Raw genomic sequence first — 26,911 nt, forward strand, 5'->3', positions numbered from 1 at the left:
TCTAGATTATAAGAGACTAAAATATAGATAAGTATTTTAAAAAATAAGTTTTATATTCAATAGACAAAGTATTTAAAATTTATTATTACTGATTAATAGATAAAAATGAACTCTGAAAAGATTATAATAATATTATAATGAGCAGTATTTAATACAGTCAAAAAAGTTTAATTATTTTTAAAATTCTATAACTTTTATCAGTATTTTATTAAGAAATATAGTTGAATTATAAAGTAACTGTTTAAGCTCTTTTAGAAGAATCAGTCTTTTGAATAAAATAAGATCTGTCAGTATATCTTTGATTAAGTAAAGAGAGTTATATCTAATACTTTAGTACTCTGTAATTATAACTCAAATCAAAAGACTTGTGTGAAGATAAATACTTCAGATAATACTATAACTAATGTTTTATCTCAGCTATATGAGAATAAGTAATGATATTTAATTATATTTTACTTAGCTTCCAGGAGTGAAGCAGAGAAAAACTATAAAATTCATGATAAAAAATATTGATAATTATAAAAGTATTGATAAAATGATATGTTAAGTTAAAAGATCTTCAGAAAATAAATAGATTTAAGATGTTGATTAATTATCAAGATTTTAAATACTTTAAAATAATTAAAAATTTAAATATTTAATAAATATACTGAGTATAATTTCTTTCTTAATTTTACTTTCTATTTCACTATCAGTTTGAGTGTTAAAATATATCAGCAGATGTACTTAGTTAATCAAAGATTTAAATAAATAATAATAGTAGTCAAATAAAACTATTTCTCAAGTCATAGAGATTGAACTTATAAATTATCAAGAAATTTATTGAGGTTAAGATTCTAAACATCAGTATATATATTTTTAATAAGATCAAAATTGGTAACAGAGAAATAAAATTATTAAATCATGATATAAAAAAGTATAATAAAAAAAATAGTTTTGAGAGCTAATAAATAAACTTTTATATTTTAAAAAATGTTTAATGATATAAATTAAAAAAGATTCTACTCTCTAAGTATATTTTCTAAAGGAGATTTATAAGTAGATATCAATAGCATATTCAGAGAAAGAAAAGTTGTATTTATCAGTGAGAATAAAACACTATTGAATTGATTAAATTAAAAATATCAATCAATATATATATAAATATTTGATATGTTAATAAATGAGAATCTTCTGTGATAAAACTATGAAATTACTGAAGCTGTTATTAATTTATAGCAGAGTCTGATAGCACATATCAATAAACTTTATAAATAACTCAATGATAAAAAAAAATCTTAATATGATATTAATAACTATCTATCAACTAAATAAAAAGTCAATATCTATTCTGATTATATAAAAGATATATATTAAAGAACTAGCAAAATTAATCTTAAAATACTATTATAAGTATTATAAAGTATTAAATTTAATTATATCAGATTATGAATTACAATTTATTTTAAACTTCTAAAATAAGTTCATTAAATAACTAGAAGTTAAGCTGAAGTTTTTATCAGCTTATCATATGCAAACAGATGATTAAACTAAGATTATTAATCAATATCTGATGATCAAGCTTTGATTATATATAAACTACTATCAAAATAATTGAAATGAATAATTATTAATAATAAATCATACAACTAAAGCTTTGAAGAATAAATCAACTGAAATAACATTCTTTATAACTGCTTATAGATATGAATTTTAGATATTCTTTAACTGAAAGACATTGCTAAAAATACTATCTAGAGGAAAAAAGCTTAAATGAGAAGATATCTGATAGCATGTAATTCAAATAAAGAAAATTTGAAAGTTGACAGCTAACAATATGAAAAAAATATAAAAAATTATAAAATTACAAATTAACAAATATTATTAGATGTCAAATTTTGAGATAAAAAATAAAATATTTGTATCATTTAAAAATTATAAATTCAACATCTCAGTAAAAAACTCATAGAATAAAATATAGATTTTTTTAAAATTATTAAAAATATTGACAATAATTATAGACTAAGTTTATTAAAAAATATAAAAATTTACTTAATATTCTTCTTTGATAAACTACAGAGAGCTATAAATAATCTTTTATTAGAATAATTAAATAAAGTATTAAAATCAATTAAAGTATAGAATAAAAATGAGTGAGGAATAAAAAGTATTCTAATAAGCTATGTCTCCTGTAAAAAGCTTCAATACTAAGTAAAATAATTAGAATTTGATGATGATTCAACATAATATTCAGCTTTAAATCTAAAAAAATTATCATATCTAATTTGAGAATTTTATACTATAAACTCAATGAAAGTAAAATATCTGAAGCAATTAAGTATATAACTGAAGATTTAAAAAAAGAATAACTATTTAGTAGATGAGACAGATGATAATCTATCAGTATAAGAACATGTCTAGACTTTAAGAAAGAAATAATATGATGATGTAAAATAGATAAACTTTATTCAATCTTCTCAATAGTGTAGAATTACAGACTGAGATAATCAGTAATTATAACTGTTTAAATATTAATATAGCAATCAATCTCATAATTATTCTACATATAAAAAATATATAAATATAAAACATAATATTAAAAAAAATAGCTATATAAACAGAGTCTTTTTTAAACTCATCTATTAGAAATCATTTTAGTATTTGATCTAGATAGCTTATCTAGCTAGCAATTAAAATATCTATTTCATCTGTATTTAGATTGAAGTCTTGATATATTATTTATATTTATATTTATTTTATCTCTTTGATCAGTTTCTTCTCTAGACTCAAAGATAGATATATCATATTCATCTCTATTCATGTTGTTGCTTGCAGAGATATTCAATGATTTTGCAGCTTATATTCTTAAAAGCATCTGTTTATCTCTTCTTGATTTAATATATTTCTTATAATAAAAGCTTTCAAAACAATCACTTTTTATCAGATTCTTGCTGCAATTCAGCGATACAGTTCACATGAAACATTTTATACCTCAGATAAAAGAAGAAGAAATAGGGTGTGGAAGTAGTGTGTGAAAGACTCTTCAAAAATAAAAACAAGCTATTGAGGCCATAACCTGTGGGACATCTAAAGTGGTTGTATTTGGTAGCTATCTCAGTGATGCTATATACTACTGTGTGGTGCGCTAGTCCATAATAGGAAGGCTAGGCTCCAACAGATTTTACCATTCAACACCCCAATTATAAATAGCCATCTTCCAGACCTGCCTGACACAATCTAGCCTTTCATTCAGTCTGTATGTAAAAAAGTGCATTATACGAACAACAACAACCCCTTCTAATCTGGTTGCAGGAACTGCCTCCTCAGTAAGTAGACTTCTGCCCTCCACCACTACCTGTTCATGATCTCCAATCTCTTTCATCTCCACACCACCAGCCAGCACCTCACGAAGGCACGTAATCCTGGTCCCTCGCCGGCTGATCCGCCTCAAATATCAACCCGTCGTAGAAAGAAGCAGGTAGCTTAGAGCCAGTGATATTCCGTACAATGGATCATAAAGTGTTCTTCTCGAGATATTCCCCCGAGCTTGGTAAGCCCCAAAGGTCAAGGGTAGTGTTTGCCTCAGTCTTGTCTGTCCACTCTTTGCTCCCCTGAATATTTGCCTGGAGATATGTTATTAGGAACCGGAAGAACATGAAACGGCTAACTGGCCTATTTGAGAGGCTGAGGAAATGGAGCTGTTTCCCGCCCCGTTCCTGTGCTTGCTTTATCAGTCAGGCTAATAGTGATTGCAAAATGGAAGCTGAACTTACGCTCCAACGCGATATGTGACCCGTCAGATCCTGGCTGAAAAGATGATCCCGGTATATCTCCTTGATCAGAAGCCACTTCCAGTTCATGGGATGTCTCTTAGCCTTGAGCTTCATCTTTACATCTACTTCTTCCACATCCTTATAATCTTCGTCGGCTAACTCATCCAACTCATCCAAGGCATTCAATTGCTCCTCTGCTTTCTCCTCACCCTCGCCACTCTCCTCTCCACTAACGTCATCCTCTTCCTGTGACGCAATTGGTACAATGGCGATTGTCCTAGCATCCATCGCCTCCCCGATTTTTGTACGTAGCGTCATACCTAGACAAATGTGTACTTAGCTATGGTCACTATATATGAATAATTCTCATCTCACCATTTCTTCGATCCGTCAGCGCCACCTCATTATCCCCAAAAAGTTATGCCACCTCATTCCCTTTCACACATTTGGCACAAGATGAGTCACTCTCACACTTCCCGACCCCCACAATCCCGTGAGATGGAAGTACATCTGGCTCTCTCCGCCTTCTAATCTCGATGCAGCGTGGAATGCCAAAACATCTCGCCGAAATTTCACTACCTGAGTTCTGCATGTGGACCCATTATCTCCTCAAACGTAGACTTTGAATACATCACTGCCGCATACACCCTCTCCAGCAACGCAATTACATGCTGCTGGTCATCCTCATTGTTTGTTAAATTAGCATTTTCGTCCAAATCTAAAACGTGATGAATCCTTGCGGCGAGCTCGTCTCCTCCAAGGTCCTGCTCAACCGCATTCTGCTGCTGGGTGAGGATGCGGAATTCTTCCAAAAAGGGACGACATTTCTGGTCTACGGCAAGCATTTCGTCAAGAAAATCCGTTTCCCTCAACGGCTTTGTTCTCAACCAGAACTGCATAAGCTTCCTGATAGTATTTGAGATAATCTAACTCCCATGCGGCATTCCTGGAGTTTGAACTTGAGGATGCTGGAGGCGGTGGAGATCGTCGTTGAAGTTGAGGCATCGTCGAAGGGCAGAAGACTAACCGGGTCCTTTGGTCACGAGGGGTGGGTTGCTTGGGGAAAGCAATGATGCGTATCTTTCTGGTATTATGGGGCAGTTAAAGAAGTTGGACGCGGGATTCCTCTTTGGGATGATGAGGCCTCTGCTGAGGCAATTGGAGAGGTTTCTGGCAAACGTACTTGCATAGGTACACCAGGGAGAGAAGATGTCTAGGAGAAAACAGGTGAGAGTCTCTGGACCTTTGGAATGTCGGCCACGATTTTCCAACAGAAAGATGGTATTTCCAGGAGACAATAGAAATCTTATCCAAGCGACATGTTAAAAAACAATAGCCATTGTTGATCGCCCTTGGCTTGGGTGTGAACCAACCTTTCACATCCCGGTAGATTCAGTGTCGCATATAACCTTGGAAGTTGTGAAATGGCTCAGTTCCTCTCCAGCAGTCATGGATTCGTCGGTCCCTTTGCAAATAATAGAATTTCTCACTAAGAGTGAAGTGGACAAACTTATATCCACTGATCAAAAGGAGTCAGGGAAGCAATGGCGAAATTTCCTTGATGGATAAGAAGACGTAGGGGAAGACAACAATTCTATTATTTTAATCCATAGAGATGTAAGAACATATAGGAAATTGTTCGATATAACTATCAAAAGTATATCGAGACGCAGTAGATGAGGGTACACATGCAAATTGATACAGCCTGGGTAACATCCAGATACAAGCGGATTCAGAGATGTGTTTGAAATGGTAAAAACCAATACAATAAACGAGGTATAGAGAGAGATAGTGGTAAAGGAAAAACAAAGGTAGAATACAGTGCAAACATTGAATGACGATAAAATGGAAGCACTAGAATCAAATATTTAATGGAGATGGGGAAACCTTAGTTTTTCGCCGGCATGGGAATTGGAGGTGGCACTATCACCCTCCTTCCCAACTTCTCCAGCTCCCCGACGATACCCTTGCCAGACAAAGTCCACTTCTCACTAACAAACTCTTCTGTGACTTTTTCTCTTAAAATACCGCTAAGCGCAAAGTACTCCAGTAAGCCCTTTGAATCTTTTTTGCTCAAGCCGACTAGCCTTTGAGTAGTCAGATCCTTAGCATCGTTGAACAGCGCAAGGACTCGTGGATCAGGGCGACGGTATGGGTCAGCAGTTGGAAAATTGGGTGAGTCAGTGGAAAAACCAGCAGTCCGGGCTGCGAGTTGTTTCAGTAAAACTTCGAACGTGTAAATGGTTGGTGTATTGGAGGTAGATGTGGAGTAGAGGAGGAGCCCGCCGTTGGGCAGAGCTGAAGAGGGTCGTTTTGACGATAATAATGAAAGGAAATGGTTGACCAATGCAAGATCATGAGCATGGATAACCTCATATTCGGCGTTTCGGTATTTAGAGTTCATCATCCAATGTGAAAGACCATCAACTGTGACCAACATTGGTGGGCGTGAAGTGAAAGGCTTCAGTGTCTCAGCATCGGTTGTGGCTTTCGTTGCTGTGAACTCGGACCAGAGAGCCTGAAATATCGACCAGGCATACGCTGTATCATCAATGCCTATGTTGGCTAAATGCTGCAAAGACATCTCAGGACGAATTGGGACCTTCAAATGAGGGTGTTTCTGTGATATATGAAGTTTGGACAGTACTGGTGCATTGGCTGCAACAATGCGCTGAAGCAATTTAGCAACTACATCCTTTTGCACATATTGCACTGGCTCTGTATTGGTCGGGGAGTATGCAGAATGTCCAATTGTGAGGTCCTGAGCTGTTAAAAAAGAAAAAGCACGCAAAGGTAAGTGACATTATAAATCAATAAGCCATGAAATAAGAATACACCACCTTACCTTCAGGAATGGTGACGACAACCCAGTCTTTCAAGATGGCCATTGTCATAGCTTGTGTTAAGTGAATGCTTTTACCAGCTCCCTTCTCACCCGTGATAATTCTCTTCACAGTTTTCCCTTTCATCTCGCCCTCGCTCTCTCCAATATCATTAATCAATTTACCCAACTCAACTGTTTCACTCCTAACCAGAGTCCCTGGCCTCCTAAACAAGTTCCAGCCCTGGGTGGTTTTGAAAGCACGAGCTCCTCTCAACCTATCTACCAACGACATTGGCAAACCAACGATGTGGCCGCGCATTTCAGCATTCCCCATATTTTCCACAGACATATCCGGCATATCTGGGACCTCAAGGGCATTGGTATTACTGAGAACAACGCGTTCCCTCAAGGCCCTTCTTTCTCCAGGAAGAGGAGGACGAGGCTTCTCACGCTTCACCTTCTTTTTAATACGAGCCGACCGAGACTCGCGAAATCTGGGACCTGTATCCATGCGGTTCGACTTCTTTTTGACAGGCAATGCAAAGAACGGGGCCGTGGTGTGGAAAAAAGCAATTCGGGGAACGAAAGGTGAGTGCAGCAGGCCGGGAGCTGGACGGAGCTTTGAAAAGCAACCCCAGCAGAAGACAAAGGAGGCCATTGTGGTTGGGAGCAACTGTGCCGTGGCCAATTATTTGCCAGAATAAATGTTGACGAAAATGACACTGTGGATTGGCTGTGACGTTGTGAATTTGGTCGAAAATGAGGCTCTGTGAGAGACAGATATGAATTGCTTAGTCATATATTAGTAAACGTAATGTAACTCTTAGAGGACCGTTATCAACCTTGTTACGTTGTGTGACTCTAAGCGAGCTAGCTACAACTAATAAATATATAGGTGCACGTGACCTCAGGTAGCCGGGGAATCCTCCAACGCCCCCCCATGCCACGGTGAGCCCGAGCTCTGCCCTATCCCCTACTGAATGCCCTCAAATCCGCAATAAAAATTAAATACAGGAATCAGATGCTAGTTTCCCTATTAGGAAAAGCTCTATTACGCCTCTGTATTGTAACTTTGCAAAGAAAGAACACAATTATTCTCCTAACTTGTATTCTCATTACACCTCCTTAGGGGCTGCAAAACCATGTAAAATCAATCATCCTCATCAATGAGACCAGACCTCTGTCAATCCTTTTTCTCCACAAATTCATTGTAAGCTGGCTTTGGCAGAGGCTTTGTAAATCCATCTGCTTTATTCACTGTAGAACCTATGTGTGAGAGCTCCATTTCTTCCTTCTCAACCAGGTCATGAAGTATATGGTAATGAATCTCTATATAATGGGATCTCTTTGTGAAGGACTTCTTCTTTGCCAGATCAATGGCATCTTTATTATCCACCTGCAATGTTGTGCAGATCTTTGACTTCTCTTTTATCAGATCTGTATCTTGCAACATATCATTCAATCAAATAAGCTCACATACAGTTTCATTAGCAGTGATATATTCTGCTTCTATTGTTGATTTTGTGGTTAATGTTTGCCATTATGAGCACTATGATATTGGGAATCTATTAATCATGATAATGTAGCCAAATGTTGATTTATATTAGGAGTCTGCACCTGCTCAATCTGAATTACAATAAGCAACTGACTATAGGTTTCTATTATTTTTCTCATTTTTGTAAACTATTCCCAGGGCTTTCATCTTCTTTACATAGTGAAGAATGTGCTTCAGGACTGTTCAGCAGTCTTTATTCAGGCATAAGTTGAACCTTGACAGATAATTTACAGTAAATGTCAAATTTAGCCTTGTGCTTAATATAAGATATTGAAGTGATTCAAGCCTCTAATGATATCTTGTAGCTGTAAACTCATCTTTCAATTTATCATTCTCCTCTGAGATGAATTCAAATCATATATCTGTTATCATAGATATGTCAGTAGGGTTAATCATATCTATTCTAAAATCTTCAAGGATCTTTTCAATGTAGTAGATCTATGAGATCACTAAGTCATCATTTGATCTATATTTGATCTTCATTCTGAGATAAGACTTGTCTTCTTCAATATTTTTTGTGTCAAATTTCTTTTATATCTCACTTAATACTCAATCTAATTCTACCTCTTTGGGGCTTATAACTCTGCAATCATTAACATACAGTGTTAGATAAATCTTATATATAGAATAAAATAGAAATTTTTTATTATATTTTGAAATTCTGAACCTCAGTAATGTGAGGTACTCTGTCATCACAAAATACCAGGTCCTTGCAGCTTGCTTCATGTCATACAAGCTCTGTCTAAGAAGACTCACCTGTCTCTCTGTTCTATGTTTAATGCTTGTAAGTAACTACATATAAATTATTTTATCCTGTGGTAGTATATCATTCAAAAATGCTGATATGTAGTCAATTGACCTTGATTTCTAATCTTTTGCAATTGATATAGTAAATAGAAAGTGACTTGTAGGCTTTGAGATGACTGCAATATAGAACTTGAAGTAATGAATGCTCTACTACTGCAGAAATCCTCTAATTACTCAGTGAGCTTTAAAATAAATTATTTCATCTATATTATTCAACTTATAATCAAATACTCATTTGCCTGTTAGTATATCTATCTTAGATATCTTTTCAATGATAATATATATCTTCTTATTTTCAAATATTTTAACTTTTTTTTCTCATTGTCTCTAGTCAGTGATTTTAATCTGAGTTTTTCTTCACTTCTACCAGATTATTTGAGCAATTTATAAACATACTCAGGACAGAATCTATATCATTAGTAGGTATCTCAGATTCATTATCTTTGACTAACTTTATCTCATTGAGCAGGTAGATTGAATTAACGATATTCTTCAGATCATTATTAATCAATATCTTCAGAATTTTTGATTTATTTTTTGCTCGTTATTTTAGCAAACAGTGATATCAGTTATTCACAGAGTCAACAATATTTAATATCTCTGACAGTTTGATATTGTCTCTTATCATCTCAATAGCTTCACTTATAGTATTCACAGAAATAGATTCTGTGATAAGATTTTCATCAAAAATAACATCTTTAGTAATTTTTAATTTATATTCTTTTGAGTCTCATATATAGTATTGATGCAATTCTTGATAATTTATTAATTATCACTTCTTATCATCTGTTCTATCTACAAGCTTATTTATCACTTTCAGATTCTTCTTATAAACTTTATATTCTTATCTGTAAATTTAATGAACTGACAGTTGAACCCCTGTCCAGACTTCAAAAGATATCAATGAATTATTATTTTTGCAGTCAAAAATCTTAGTTAATGTAGAAGATGTATTTATCAACATTACAGCTGCCTGCATTACTTCATCTCAAAGCTCTCTAACAAGCTCACTATTAAATAGTAGACTTCTTATCTTATTCATCATTAACTAGTTCACACATTCTGTAGAGTTTTTTGATTAAAATATATTTAAAGTTATCACTTCATACACTATTTCCTTATTCTTACAAAATACCTTGAAATTATCACTTTTGAACTTTTCACTATCATCTCAATGCAGAGTTCCTACAAGCCATTGAGATATTACCTCAATTATATCAATAAAGCTCATGAGTGCTGGTGTGACTTCTGCTTTTATGACAATCAGAATAATCTATTTAAAGTAAGTAATATCATTTATAATTCTCATTCAGTATCTTATACCTTCTTTAGTGAGTAAATTTTCTTCATTATATAGTATTTTTTCTTTTTTTGCAAAGTCTATAAAAAATCTTATTGCTGATTTGACAGCTCTGCTCATTACAGCAAAGAGCAGACAAATTATTTTTGTTTGTATATATATCTTGCAGAATGACAAGATTCTTTAATCTATTATTTATATTTCTAATCTAGGATATGCAGTCATTCTTAATATATTTACTGAATTTAAATGATTTAGCTTTTGATATTACTATATCATCATATATTTCAAAGTCTTGATATTCCCCTTAAACAGCTTCATTAAAAGATCATCATTTGATTATAAGACACATGCAAGTTCAAAATCATTATTTGATATTGCAAAATAAATTAAATCTCTTAATGCTGATAGTTTCTCCATCATATAGATATTCTTTTCATTCAAATATGCTGTGAAGCCTGTCATTCTATCAGAAGATATCATCAATATTGAATAATTATTGCTGTACACCAATTGTTTGAAGGTATAACCTTTGTGTACAAGTTTTTTGAGACTTATTAGGTTGACCTTCAGCTTTGAAATATAACAGATGTCATTCAGTTCAATATCTGATTTCTCAGTTAGAATATATATCCTATTTATACCTGCTACTGGTGTTGTAGATCTATCTATTATCTTTAACACGATATTTATTCTTTGAGATATAATCTCAATAATATCTTTCAAGGATATAGTATAAACTCTTGATTCAGAGTCTAGGATTCAGATATTTTCTACTACTTTATCACTGGAATAAATCATCTTTTTTGCAAAAAATACTTACTTCATAACATTATGAACTAGAGCAGTGCTGTTTTTATTCTTGTTCTTATATTTATTTTTTTCTTTATGATCTGCAGGGTATTTTTCTAGATATTTTGTTCAACAGTTAGTCATAAAATATTTTGTCTTCTGACAGTGATACTATGTTTTTTTCATATTAATGCTATTATGCTTGAACTTCTTATCTTTATATTTATCTTTAGTCATCAAATTCTTATTCTTATCATTATTTTTTTTCTATAAATCTTTAATATTATTTGCAAAATACCTTATATTTATCAAGATAGTATTCTGTTCAGTAGCTGATAGATATAATAGAATATTTTAATATAATTTTATAAAATCTGTCTCAATATCACAGGTGTTAACATCTTTTTCAGTATGGTTTATTCTATCTCTGATAAATGATGCTTATCTAGTACTGACATCAGTTAACAAGTAGTTAAAAAGAATAAAATCTTCAATCTTATACTTCAAATGAGTATATTCAGTTCAAATGATGATCAAACATTTTATAAAAGCTTTATCTAAGCCTTTTGCTTTAGCAGTCAAGCTAATCAGTTTCTCAAAAAGATGAGTGTAGTAGACTATAAGCCTCTCTGAGAAGTTCTCTTCTATGATTGTTTATAAAATATATACTGATAACTAATGATCTGAAAGTATTGTAAAATGAGATCTTGCTTGCAGAGAAATTGAAAATAACATATAATTATAGAGTCATATATTTCTTTCATTTCAAAAATATTATATATTTATACTAATATCATTCTCTGAGGTAGATTACTTCTCATTGAGGATATCATTGATTTTAAATTACTTAGTAATCAGTATCATCTCTTTTCTTCATATTGAATAGTTCATAGAATCAGTCAAAATAACAGATTTCTTGATATGCTTCACTTGATCTCTAAATTTAGTTAAGATCTTTATTATAGCAGTAGTTCTGTCTTTTTTCTATAAATAGTTCACAAGATTTTTACTTATTTTATTACTATCAGAATTAATAATAAATATTTTCCTGCTAGCTCTCATCATTTCAACTTCTTACTGCAGTTTTACAATCTCTAATCTCATCATGGTTTCTTCACTAACTCTTGACACCTGGTCACTAGAGTCAATCATATTCTTTGACATTTCATTAATTAGATTTTTATATATATTATTAGACTCATTTAATTCTTACAAAATTATCTTATCTATTTTAAATGCTCTAAAAGCACTTTTATAGACTGTAATAGATGTAGGTAGTGAATATGCAGCCTTTGAAGTCCTATTCTCCAGAGTCCTATTCTCAGATCCTTGGTTTTATCTTCTTTTTGGCATATATTTTTCTGTCAAATCTAGCATTCTACCTGAACATAGATTGACCATTAATATTATCGAATTATTGTTTGTATTTTTTATTGTTTGTTTATAGCTGTTCCTCACATTGTTTGCAGCGAAAAATCTATAATTCAAGGGTCTTATAACCTCTTAGAGGACTGATATCAACTTTGTTACATTTTATGATTCTAAGTGAGCTAGCTATAACTAATAAATATATAGATGTACATGACCTCAAGTAGCTAGAAAATCCTCCAACAGTAACATAATGTAATCTATCATCTAACTAGACATATCATCAAACTAGACATATCATCTAACTGGATACCTGTAATTCAAATTCTTCATATTTATTATATTATTCAACATATCAACTACCTCAAGCAAAAAAGTTTTAAATCAAGAAGAAAGACTATTATTAATCATTAAAGTCTATGAAACAGGGTAAATTTCATCTATTTGAGTCACCGTTAAGGTGTATGATATCTTTCATAGCACTATAACTAATAGAGTACATAGTGTTAGGGAGCGAATGCAAGCTGCATAAGAAGAAAACTCTCTGTGTTGCTAACTGCTATGTAATGAAATTCTAAAATTGATGAGGAAAAGAGGTGTCAGGATCTACTCAGATTATAAACAGCTTATATAATCATATGACTGGATCACAGCTGATCCACTAGATTACATGTGAGGTGTGATCATGTGATAGAGATAAATCTCGCCCTGGTACTGAGCCTAACATCACATCTCTGATCTAGAAACAGATATATTCTCATACTGGAAGATTGTCATCATCTTCATCTTTTAGATAGCTACCTGTCTCTCATGTTCTTACTCATTCATCTAGATATTTCAGTGGTCTGACTTTAATAGAGTTGATTTCATAGAAATCTCATATTATATATAATAATTTCTCAAAGTTATGAGTGAGATATTATAAAGAATTCTTATTAAACTTCTTTCAGCATATCTGATACTGCAGCTTACTTCAACTTATTCAATTGATTAATATATAATCTATTTCTTATTCATTCTCACTATCTATTTTAATTGAATCTGATGATCTGACAGTATGATCAGATATAAAGTCTCTGAAATTCTTATATAATTTGTCTGAAAAGAAAATTGAATGAATTTTCATTTTTGCAGAAAGATTTAGTTTGTAGATATTACTCATCTTTTTCAGAATTCTGAAGAGACTGACATTCTGCTCTGTCAATTTACAGCTTGATCAATTTATCTTGTTATAAGAGGTTGAACCCCTAGATTTGCTCTGGCTGGCTGACTCAGCCTAGTCATCATTCACATGTACGCACGTGATCATGCTACATGAGCTTGCTTAAACTCAAGTTCTCATCTCATTCTTTTCTTCCCTTTCTCAAGCAATTCATCCTTGTTATATAGGAGGACTAGCCTCTAGTTCTTAGAGGTTAACCCTTTACATTATGAATTACTTCACTCCTTTCATTGATAGGCCACTGGGAGCCTTAATTCTGTATCATGAAGCTCAGCAAATGTGCTGACATATGATAGACTATTGAAAATCTTAAATCCTGCATCATGAAGTTCAGTGATAGCACTGGTATATGAATAGACTGGGTTAGCAATTGTGCTAACAAATGAACAAGTAATATTGAAAACATCTAGCTGAATGAGATAAAGCAGCAGACTTATACAACAAATGAATCAACATGAAGCAATGAGCAGAGATGCTCTCAGCAGCTTTGAACAACAATGAATGACCTTTCTTCAACAGCAGGAACAGGTTCAGCATGAGAACAGGAATTTAATAGCAGCTCAGCAAGCTGAAATAGCTAATCTACAATGAGCTTTGAACATCTCAACATCAACCCTCTGTCAATTGAACTCACAACCACTTATTGCAGTCAGAAGATCAAAGACCAAGCTACCAGACTGTAAGAAGTATGATGATTCTAATCTGAAGCACTACTCTCAGTGAGAGCTAAAGCTTCAATCAAAACTTAAAATCAATGAGAAAGCTTTATATAATAATGAGAAATGTGCTTGATATGTGTACTTAAGACTGAAAGAAATAGCAGCAGCTTGAGTTTATCTCTGAATTGAGAATAATAAGAACAAGATCAACTTCACAGTAGAGAGCTTACTGAAGCAGACACACATGCTCTTTAGTGATTCTGCACAACAGGAAAAGGCTATACAAAAGCTCAACAATCTATGACAGAGTAGAAAAGCTCTCTTTGACTTTCTACCTAAATTTAATCAGCTACTGCTGGAAGCTGGTGATCACAGATGAGATAATTATGTTAAAAAGAGGTATTTGAAATTTGCTCTAAGCATGGAGCTGAGGGAAGACATGATGGACATAAGGAAACTATCTCTCAATAAGAATTACTGCAAGGAGTCTAGATTAGTTGATCATCAACTCTCTGAGCTTAAGACTTTAAGATAGTGATCTAAATGTCACAAGGACAGATCTTCTTCAGATCATACAACATCTAATTCACACTCTCTACTTCATCATGCTGTTCTTGATCAATGAAACCAGTCTTAAGCTTCTGCTGATAATCTGATGGATCTCTCTCCTGGTGCTGTGACTTCAAATGCTCATCACATCAAATTGATAAATCAGACAGAGGTTAATTGATGAAGAGAGCAAGGCCTGTGCCTGAGATGCAGATCTGGAGGTCATATGATTAAGAGCTGTTTGTTCAAATCTCTCAGATATCCTGCCACCTCTATGATAGCTAAGGTGATTCTCAAGCTGGTACTGAATGACAATAATGTAGATATAATTGAAGATTCAGGAAAAGAGTAGCTGCAACTAAAAGACACTGAAAGAAGTGAAATAAGAAGCTTATGGGAAAGCAATGAAGAAGATTTAAATCTAAGATGATATTCAAAACCTTCACTGTTGATGCTCTAGTAGATAATGTCTTTTCAACTAGAGCAATGATAGACAGTGAATGTAATGTCTATGATCTTATTTCTCAATTCTATGTTAACAAGCATAAGCTCCCGTGCATTGAAATTCCCTCTGTTAAAATGACTAGCTTTGAAGACTCCATGAGACTCTCCATGAGCATAGTGACTGGCATTCAATTAATATAGATGATCACATAACTGAACAGGCCTTTCTCTATGTGGTGAATGAGTTACATGGTCATGATATGTATCTAGATGACCCCTGACTGGCCCAGCAAAAGATGACTATGATCCCTTATCAAAGAATTATAAGATTTGAAGAGAGTGGCATAGAGATAGAGTCTAGTTCAAATGCAAAAGCTGATATGATTTCCATCTCTGCTGTAAGCTTCTCTAGACTTGTGAGCACTTAAGAGAAGTAAAACATTAAGATCTTCACTGTCAGTTTGACTGACATTCAAAAGACTCTAGAAGTGAAATCAAAGATTAACCCTAAAGAAAAGCTGTTTGAACATTATCATAAGTTTTTGAACATATTTGATAAGGAAGCTGCTGATGGTCTACCCCCACTTCATGACTCAGATAGAGATCATGAGATTGAACTGATTAAAAAGACTGATGGTAGTGCAGAACAACCCTATTAATGCCTGTTATATAATATGTCTCAAGAGAAACTACTGACTTTGTGAAAGACTCTTACAGATTATCTAGATAAAAGTTTTATTAGAGTGAGCAACTCCTCTGCAGCCACCCATATACTATTCATGAAGAAGTCTGGGAGTGAGCTAAGATTCTGTGTGGACTATTGAGCTCTTAACAAAATTATCTGAAAGAATTGATATTCTCTATCATTAATCAGTGAGACTCTACAGTGAATTGGATAGGCTAAATGATTCACTAAGCTGAATATTATTGCAGCTTTTCACAAGATTCAAATCACAGAAGGTGATGAGTGAATGACAGTCTTTAGAACCAGATACAGGCTATTTGAGTGACTGATTACACTCTTTGATTTGGCTAATGCTTCAAGCATATTTCAAAAATATATCAACTGGGCATTATATGGATATCTGGATAACTTCTGCTAAGTCTATTTAGATGACATCTTGATATTTTCCTCAAGAAGCTTACAGGAGCATTGTGAGCATATACAAAAGATACTTATATGTCTACAGGAAGCAGGCCTGCAGATAGACATCAGAAAGAGTGAGTTTGAGATGAACAGCACAAAATATCTTGAATTCATCATTGAAGTGAGCAAGGGTATATGAATGAATCTGAAGAAGGTTAAAGCTGTTTTGAAATAGATAACATCTACTACTCTTAAAAATATACAAGGATTTTTAGACTTTGCTAATTTCTATAAACAATTTATCAGAGATTTCTTGAAGATCACAATCCCACTGTTAATTCTTATATGCAAGAATGTTCCTTTTTTGTGAATGAGCAAGGTTGAGAAAGCTTTTAAGCATCTAAAATCAATGTTTATCTCTGCTCTGATTCTGCTTCAATTCAACTCTGACTATGAGACTAAATTGAAAACAAACTTCTCAGATTATATCTCAGAAGGAGGAGTGCTGCTACAATATGATGAGCAGAGCATTCTACACTTATTTGCTTTCTTCTCTTGCAAGCATTCACCTGTGGAATGCAACTATGAGATTTATGATAAAAAGTTATTAGTGATAATTGAGTGTTTAAAGAAATGAGACACTGAGCTATAAAGTGTAAAGGAATTCAAGATTCTCACAGATCATAAGAATGTAGAATACTTCATGACTACATACAGACTAAATGAAAGACAGCTATATTGAATGAATATTCTCTATTGATTCAACTTCAGAATTGATTATCAGTTAGAGAAGTTGAATGCTGAACCAGATGCTCTATTATGAAGAGAGCAGAACATGTCACAGAATGCTGATGATAAAAGAATCAAGCAGAGACAAGTTCAACTACTTAAGTTTAACATACTGACACTTGAAATGAAATTAATAGTGACTGCTATCAGTGTGAAATCTGAGATGTCTCTTCAAGCTCAGTGAAATAAGACTCACAAAAATGACAAAATTCTGCAGCATCTGAAGCAAACTCTTCATGAGAGAAGATTCAGATTTTCTTCTGAACTCAGTATTAAGGTCTTCATCTCTGAGTGCTCTTTAAATGAGAATAGAGAGCTTCTCTTTTGAAATTGTAAGTGAGTGTCATACTTCAAACCTCTTCAAACCAGGTTAGTGCATGAGGCTTATGACTCACCTCTTACTGGTCATTCTGGGTGAGAGCAAATAGCAGAAGTTCTAAGATGTGAGTTCTACTGGTCAGATTATATCATCAATATAAGAAGAATGATCAGGAACTGTTATCTTTACAGATCAAACATTGCATGAAGAGATCAACATCAGAAACTGCTTAAGCCTCTTCTTATTTCTAAATGCATGTGGCAGAAGCTTTTCATGAACTTTATCATGAACTTACTGAGCTCTAAAGAATACACAAATATCATGATTATAACAGACAGACTGATTAAGGAGATTATATTAAAAACAGTTAAGAAAACTGATATGGAGACAGTGACTACAGTGTTTCTTCACAACATCATCCTTCAATATGGCATTTCTAAGACAGTAGTGTCAGATTGAGAGTCAGCTTTCACAAGCATGTTTTGAACTCAGATGTGTGAGAAATTAGATATTAAGAGATGACTCTTCACAGTCTATTACTCAGAGACTGACAGAACTACAGAGTAAATGAATCAGACTCTAAAAATCTATTTATATAAGTACATTAGCTTTCAACAGAATGACTGGCATAAATAACTCCCTCTAGCAGAGCTGATCATTAATAATAGAGATGCTGTCTCAATGAGTATAAGCTCATTCTTTTTAACACATCTTTTTCACATATTCTCCATTGATATAGCTGATGCATCTCTCATTGAAACATCATGTAATCTCATTGAGTTTGCAGATGATTATATGAGAAAAATCTGTGAAGTGTTGAAGTGAGCTCAAGTAAAAATGACAGATGCTTAGCAATCTCAAGAGAAATACACAAATAGATGAAGAGACTCAACTTCAAGCTTTCAACCTGGAGATAAGATCTGGTTGAGCTTAGAGAACATGAGAACTAATCATCTGTGCAAGAAGCTGAACACAAAATACAATCAATATACTGTGCTAGAAAAGATAGAATCTCATACTTATCAACTGAACATCTCACTCAGCATTCATAATGTTTTTAATGTAAAGCTTCTACATGCTGTAATGATAGATTCCCTGCTTAGTCAGAGGTAAACTGACTGACAGTCATTCACTATAGAGATCTCAGAAGGATCTGAGTTTGAGATTGAGAAAATTCAGAGTGAACAAACCTATCAGAGAAAAAAGCAATACCTCATTAAATGAGTAGGTTGGGCTGAGTCTATGTGAAATGATGTGAGTGTTCTACAAGAAGTGAAGATCTTGAACACTTGGGAGGCCTCTCAGCAAGCAAAATTAGATGTAAAGAGGATTTTAAATAGTTGTAAAGACTCACAACAAAGAGGGAGAAGAGAGGTATTATAAGAGGTTGAACCTTTATATTTGCTCTGACTGGCTGACTCAGCCTAGTTATTGTTTGCATATATGCACATGATCATGCTATGTGAGCTTGCTTAAGCTTGAGTTCTCATCTCATTCTTTTCTTCCCTTTCTCAAGCAATTCATTCTTGTTATATAGGAAGACTAGCCTCTAGTTCTTAGAGCTTAACCCTTTATAATTATATCAGAACCAAAGTTTTTCATTCTTCAGAGTGTGTTGTTGATGCTTGATAATGAATTTTCTACAGTAGCTCAGCTATCAGAGTTCTATTTTTCTGATCAGACATTATTAATCTTTTATTGTACTGTAGTACATTGTCTTTTATTATATAAAGACTATTCTCATCATCTGCTTGCTGTCACATGGACTCAATTAAAATAACTATACTATTTAAAGATACTATACATTTAGTAATGTTCTTTTCTATTGAGAAGTTGATGCTAGTAATATTCATATAAGAAGTGATTTGAGAGTCAAGAGTCTCTGATTCTAGAAGAATTTACATATGACTATTCTGTTGCCTTCTAATCTACTCAAATCTGTTCAGTGTATCTACTAGCAGATTAACCTTATCTGATCAATACTTGATCTCAAAGTAGAAACAGAAAAAGAACTCTGCTTAGCAGACTTGATATATATTCAGTTTTTTGATAATCATGAAGTATTTCAGTATATAATGATTAATGAGAATCTTAAATCATTTCTTCTGTTATAGTCTTTCAAGCTCTACTCATCATTCTTGTAAGACTCAGATCACTATCAGCATTTTCTTATTATGAACTTCATAATTAAGCTCTATATTATTCATTGACTTTGAATAAAAGACTACTGAGTGTCAAAGATTATTTTTAAATCTTTGACTTAGTATTTCAGTCACTACTCTATCAGAGACATCAGTCTTAATATGAATCTTCTGCTCAGAGTTATAGTAATGCAATATTGAAGTCTTCATCAGCTGTCTCTTTAGTTTTTCAAAGACTGATTTTTATTCTGATGTTCATACAAATGAAATAGTCTTCTTTATCAACTAGTACAGTAATTCTAGAATTTAGCTGTATTTTTTTATGAATTGTCAGTAGAAATTATCAAATTCTAGAAATAACTAAACTTCTTTAACTGTGATAAGAATCTGTTATCTTATAATAATATCTATCTTCTCTGAATTTATCTCAATTTCTTCTATACTGATGATGAACTCTAGATATTTTGTTTTCTAAACTACAAATTTATATTTCTGAATGCTGACTTGCAAATCAACTGTCTTTAGTCAGTCTAGTACTAAATTTATCTGCTATTTATATTCTTTTAAATTCTTGTTATAGATTAGAAGATCATTCATAAATATTATCATAAACTTGTTCAGATAATCAAAGAAAATACTATTAATAAACTGTTAAAAGTAAGAAGAAGTATTTATAAAGTCAAAGAGAATCATTTGATATTTATAGATCTCATAGCAAATTCTAAAAATGATCAAATTCTCAGACTCAGAGTTCATTCAAATGCAATAAAATCTCTGTCAAATGTTCAACTTTGTAAAGTATTTTACTCTGTTGAGTCAGTTCATCAACTCATCTACTAGAGATAAAAAATACTGATCTTGTTTAATAATAGCATTCAACTTATGAAAGTTGACATAAAATCTTAACTTCTTCCCACTATAGGCAATCAGAATTGAGGAAATAAAGAAAGCTGAACTTGAGATAATAAAGTTCTTTGCTAAATTGACTTTGAGATAAATCTTCACCATCTCTAGTTTTTTTAGATTCATCTTATATAGAGATACATGTCTAATACCTCAAATGAGATTAATATCAAACTAAAGCTCTATTTTAAAATCAATATTCTTTCATAAAAGAAGTAATTCATCTTATATTTTCTTTGAGAAATAATTCTTTTAGCCTTTTAACTATTCTGATAAATTGCAGATTAGCTTTTCATCAAACTCATTCTCAGCTCTCATTAAACTTCACTTCTTCTCAAGTTGTTTATCAATTTTATACAAACTGATTATGAAGATTGTCAAGTTCTTGTTCTTCATATAATCATGAAAGAAAGCAGTTTCAATAAAATTCATATTCATCATCTGTGATGCTATCTCCTCTCAGGTCAGTCTCTGCTTCTGCTTTGTTTTAAATATTATGACTGAGCTAATTCCTTTCAATCTGTAGAGCTGAGTCTGATGCATCTGTATAATCTTTTGTTCAGTTTGATTTCTCTTTATTTTATATTCATCTAAAGCATAGACTTATAGTCTGAGCACTTCAGTATTAATTAAAGTACTATCTTCAACATCAACTTCACTATCTATTTAGAGATAGACCATTCACTTAATCAAATTAGATGTTAATTTTTAATATTAAATTATATATTTTGTGCTGTCAATCACTTTTATTTTAGAATAACAGAGTACTAATCTAGATCTATTATCAGTAGAGAAATATTATAAAATCTCTAGTCATTTATTCAGAGGTTTAAAGTCAATGTATAGTCTATCATATCATCAGAAGCATCATTGTATCTCTTCATTAAACATTTAAATAGAAGTTCTTAAAACATTCTATTAAAAAATCTCATTAATTCTATAATATATCAAATATCAATAAAATTCATATTATTTACTATAGTATTAGCATGAAAATTTGAAAAAGTAGCAATTTTATTATAAACTAACTAGATTAATATATTAAAGTTTTTTCTTTTAATCAAGTTCTTCATATCAAACTTCTCACAGACTATTGAACTACCTAAGATAAAGTTTTCTTTCAGACTCACTCTTTTCTCAAATTTACTGAAGATTTAAAAGTATCATTCTCTGTGAGCTCAGTGATTGTCTGTTGAAACTTCTATTTTATGAGACAGTTTTTTGCAATATGTTCTTTCTTCTTGCAGTAGTAGTACTGAATATCTGAATATATACTCACAATTATTATTATAATAAAAAATTTTATAGCAGAGATATCAGAAATAGTTTGACTGTTGAAGATTCACAAGATATTTTATTTAAAGATATTATATTTATTTCTTTATAAGCTATTTGACTTCTGAATGATATTAATTTTCTGAAGAATATGAATTGCCTAAGTATAGATCTTCTAAAACTCAGTATATATATTTATGATTATATTAACTACTGTTATCATTTTCTAAAAATCAAAGAACAGCTTGTCATTGAAGTCTGTCTTATAGTCTTTATTGACAATCTTGATTTTACTCACTAGGTGTAAAAATTTTATAATAAATTTATAATAATTATTCTCATTATATATAATCAGCTTGCAATAATTATTTTTAATATTTTGCAGCTTGTTAATATTCTTATATATTGATTTGAAATGCTCAAATATCTCTTTTATAGTTTAATATTACTTGAAGTAGTTTTCTTTCATATAGAATGTAATATAATATGCTATATTCTCATCAGTTTAGTTTTCAATATATGTAATTCTCATGCATTTAGTAGAATAATAGTTGACATTCTCTTAGAGCTTGTTCTTCATCTGAAAAAGTCAGTATTTAAATTTCAACTTTTTGTCATCAGTAAAATGTTTCAGATCATCAATATTGATAGATCTTCTGGCAGTTTCAGAGAAAATGATATCTCAACTTGCTGTTTAATTACTGACTATTATGTGAATCAGAGTATGACTAAATTTATTATATTTAGCAATTAATTCATCAATCTGACTTTGCTTACCAGTGATCTAATTGATAACATTATTCTATTTTATTTTCAAATATATGATTATATCTCTTAACTTTTTTTCATTATCAAAGATATTATCAAAGATCACTGTTAATTTATTATAAATACAGTCATTGTCTGAGTGAATTATCTATTTAAATTTTTTAATTAAGGTGTATGATTAATAATCAGTTATATTAAAATATGTTATTAGTTCTTTTGACTTCTTTCAAGAGGTTTAGAGTCTATAGTAGTCATCTGATATCAGATTGAACTGTTATTTTTAATAGTACTATTGCCTTCAACAGTTAATCTGATATATTATCAGACTCTTAACTAGCAGGTCTTAATTTAACAGAGACACTTGAGTTTTCTACTCAAACTTGATTAAAAAAGTAGAAAAAAATCTTAGAATTATGTTAAAAAATGAATATGAGCTGCATAAGAAGGAAACTCTTTATATTGCTAATTGCTATATGACAAAAATTTAAAATTGATAAGGAAAAAGAAATGTCAGAATCTACTTAGATTATAAACACCTCAGATGATCATATAATCAGATCACAACTGATCCGCTCAGTCATATGTGAAGTGTAATCACATGATGAAGATAAACTTAGTCCTGGTGTCAAGTCTAACAAAATCTATAATATTAGTTAAAATGTTAGATATTAATTTTTTAAGATAAATTTTTTAATTGAATATTAATTAAGATATTATAATAAGTTTATTATATAGTTAATATTAATATAAAATAATTGAAAAAAAAATTATAAAATTTTATTAAATTTAATATTTAAAAAATAATTAAGTATAAAGTTAATAATTCAGCTATTATATAGAAGTAACTATTTAAAATTAAATATAGTTTTTAAATTAAAGAGTTTAAATAATTTAAAGTTAAACTGATAGCTAAAGATTTTTCTCAATAATATAATATTGATTATAATAATATATTTACTTTTATTATCTGACTATATAGTTTTTGAATACTATTTATATTAATTGTTAAGCACAATTAATATATAAATCTACTAGATGTAATGAATATATATATCAGCTTAAAGCTTAATAAATCAATTTATATGAATTTATCTGAAGAAATTAAATTATTAAACAAGTTAAATAAGAATATAGTTTTACTATTACTTAAAATTTTATATAGATTGAAGTAATTTAAATTTTTATAAAATGATAAAATCAGTAGTCATCTTTAATATATTGAGTTTAAACTTTTATATATCAATCTCAGAGTATTTATTAATAAACATAGTATAATTATAATATTATATATTAATAATATTTTAACTTTAGAGAGGATTAAAAAAAAATTGAATTAATAAAGTAATAATTAAAAAATTTTACTGTATAAAAAATTTTAAATTTTTTTTAAATATTTTTAATATAAAAATCAAATAGTCTATCAAGTATTTAATAATAATTAATTAATATATTATTATATCTACTGAAATCTTAATAAATTTAGAATAAATTATATAAAGTTAATATTTATTTCTCTTAGTATCAATCAAAAATTAAAGAAATTAAAATTTTATTTATTAAATTTAAAAAATATTTTCTATTTTAAAAATTATTAATAGATTAATATACTTTATTATTAAAATTTAAGTAGATTTAATATATATAATTAATTATTTAAATTAATTTCTGACTAAACTCTGAGAAATTTATTTATAAGTAGTAAATTATTTACTATATTATATGACTAAGATAATTAACTACAAGCTTCAAATTTAGTTCATTAATAAATTTTTAAGCAATTATACTAATGCAATTTATATTAATATCATGAAATTCAAGTTTACTAGTAGTTAAATCTTTATTCTAAGAAGTATATTAATCATATAATCATTGAAAAAGTAATTTTTGATAGTATAATCTAATATGAAAGCTGAATATATAAATCTATTTAATATAGTTAAATAAGCTATTTCAATATATTAGTTTTTTAATAAAATATATAAATTTAAAATATTAATGAGTGAGTCTTTTATACTTTATATAAATAATGAAATCTTAATTATCATAGTAGATAGTTAAATAAATTATTTTTAAAGTAAATATATCAATATTTAATATTATATTATTTGAAAATATGTTAGAGTTAATAAAATAGAAATTTATTATTTGTATAATATTTAAAGCTCAATAAATATATTGATAAAAATATTAAATTAAATAAAATTTTAGAAATATACTTATATATTTAAATTTTACTAATATATTTATATTAGATATTCAATTACAATTTTATAATAATTGAATAAAAAAAATAATATATTTATAATCTTCTCTATAGTTATATATATATTAAGTTGAAATAACTATTTTTCAACTTAGTATACTCTTCATTTATTTTCTTTCTAAGTTGAACTTACTCAACAAACTATTTATTATAATTAACAATTTAAATCAATTATATATAGTAATATATTTATTCATTTTAATTATATTTATTTGATTCTTTATAATTTTATTAAGTTATTAAAAATTATTAAATTCATATACTAAAAGATGATTATAAAGTTAAGAAAATGAGAAATTTTTTCTTTTTCTAAGTATTCATTTAACTAATTTTTTAATTATCTTGTTTTTTCATTTGATTTTATATCTGTACTTGGCAATAGACCTATTATTGTATATAATATTGAGTTCTCCTAATATGGTGAGTGGGGTGTCAAACACTGCCGTTACATGACCTGCTTTCTACCATTGTTGTTCTCATAGCGTGCAAACTCTGCCATCAATCAAGCTTGCCACTCTGTCATATATTTTTGCTCAAGTTACATTTAACCACGTGATTGCCCTATTTCAAGCAACAGCCATTATTCTCTTTTTGAGTTAGTGTGCCGTCTGCCTTGGGAAAAGATATTTGCCGGCAGCCAATCATTTTTCATTGATCCACATATGATGACAAAGCAACCTTGAAACAACGTTGAGGCATTCCTCTCAACTTGTTTGTGTTATTCATTTCCCTCCGTATCTCCGCACATTAATTACGTGCTCCCTTCTGCTTCTCTCATCCCCTCTTCACTTCTTCCACACTGCTCCTTGCCATCTGCCACCCACCTCTTCTACTCTTTTCGTTTGTTCGTTCCGTCTCTTGCTTGCTCATCTGTTGCATATCTTTATCTGCGCTCGCTCTCTCTTTAGCGCCTTATCAAATGTATCTTCGTATCTCGACCTTTCTTTTGTCTAGACCTTGGTGACCTCATATCTCCTCCCATCCTTCCTTCAGGCTTCTCTAGTTCTGAATGGTACATCTTATTGCTTTCATACGATTGTATTCCCATGCACAAGACCGTCTGGCTGGCTCTCCCTAGCCTTACCTTAAAACAACAGCTACTCTTTGTTTTAGACGACCGGGAACATACCATCCCATATCTTACCGCCAAATTCGCACGGTCCTCAGTGAATTGATGAATTAGTGACGTGACATTTTTGGAATCAAATATTTTCCGCGCTTCTGGAAGTTGACTGCAGCCTATACTCTCCGAACATGAGGCGTCCGGGTGGACTGGCTTCTAAGCCATTCATCCTATTCGTGCTGTTTTTTTTTCTGCTGCTTTTAACCAGTCAAGTGGCAGCCCAACAGACCACAAACGAACCATCTGATGATTCAAGGCCTGATAATACAAGAACAGAGAATCCCAACCCGGATAATACAGGCGCGAATAGTCCAAGGCCTGAAGGGACAACAAATGCTCCAAATTCAAATCCCACCCCGGTTTCTACAACAGAAGGCAGCACAGGACCCAGCACAGGACCCAGCACAGAAGCCAGCACAGAAGTCAACACGCCACCACAGACTGAGACCCCCAAGGACACAGAAGCAGTTGTCCTTCCAACCATTTCATCAGAGGCTAGTAGTACTACGAGCAGCTCCAATCCCACAGAAACAAACACCTCTGACCTTTCTTCTATGAGCATGCCCCCGCTATTCCCAACACCTACACCACAAGTACCCCCATCAGAAGGAGCCCCATATCTCCATAGGTCAAACTTGCCTGAGAACACGATTTTCATAGCAGTGGGTACTGCGCTTGGCGTATTTGGTGTCGCAGTTTTTGCATGGAGAGCTCTGGTGGCTTGGTCAATTAACCGCTCGGTCCGTCGCGCTGCCATCCGTCCAAACAATACAGATGCCACCGCTCTCCTCAACAAGCGGAAGTCTGGCATCTATCGCCAGCCACCCGGAGCAGCCATGTCAATGGAGAAATTTGGGCACCAACGTACGCCATTCTAACATGGGCCCAAGAAACCATACACCAAACTCCAGTCTCTTCTTTTCTCCCACTGCAGGCGCGGGCATGCATTCTTCTGGAAACAAAGGATCTGG

The 26,911-nt window shown here is 31.6% G+C and overlaps 4 protein-coding genes across 4 annotated transcripts in view; 1 reads left to right on the top strand and 3 right to left on the bottom strand.

The window, feature by feature from the left end:
- Positions 1-3,491: 3,491 nt before the first annotated feature.
- Positions 3,492-4,070, bottom strand: PAAG_08976 (hypothetical protein; the record flags this gene model as incomplete). The annotated part of the gene is made up of 2 exons (XM_002789061.2): positions 3,492-3,695; positions 3,753-4,070. The coding sequence occupies 2 exons, from the start codon at positions 4,068-4,070 to the stop codon at positions 3,492-3,494; spliced, it is 522 nt and encodes a 173-aa protein (XP_002789107.2).
- A 257-nt stretch (positions 4,071-4,327) lies between these two features.
- Positions 4,328-4,597, bottom strand: PAAG_12668 (hypothetical protein; the record flags this gene model as incomplete). Its single annotated transcript, XM_015848130.1, has 1 exon — positions 4,328-4,597. One exon carries the CDS (start codon positions 4,595-4,597, stop codon positions 4,328-4,330), a length of 270 nt encoding a protein of 89 aa, XP_015702255.1.
- Positions 4,598-5,640: 1,043 nt separating this feature from the next.
- Positions 5,641-7,234, bottom strand: PAAG_08977 (hypothetical protein; the record flags this gene model as incomplete). Its single annotated transcript, XM_002789062.1, has 2 exons — positions 5,641-6,518; positions 6,598-7,234. 2 exons carry the CDS (start codon positions 7,232-7,234, stop codon positions 5,641-5,643), a joined length of 1,515 nt encoding a protein of 504 aa, XP_002789108.1.
- An 18,837-nt stretch (positions 7,235-26,071) lies between these two features.
- Positions 26,072-26,911, top strand: part of PAAG_12669 (hypothetical protein) — a gene marked incomplete at both ends in the record, with an annotated part of 1,070 nt that continues 230 nt past the window's right edge. Inside the window, one exon of the mRNA XM_015848131.1 lies at positions 26,072-26,804. Within this exon, the coding sequence (XP_015702256.1) occupies positions 26,072-26,804 (733 nt within the window). The remainder of the gene's footprint in view (positions 26,805-26,911) is intronic.

This window comes from Paracoccidioides lutzii (assembly GCF_000150705.2).
Source record: "Paracoccidioides lutzii Pb01 unplaced genomic scaffold supercont2.58, whole genome shotgun sequence".
In the NCBI taxonomy this organism is placed as follows: Eukaryota; Fungi; Ascomycota; class Eurotiomycetes; order Onygenales; family Ajellomycetaceae; genus Paracoccidioides; species Paracoccidioides lutzii.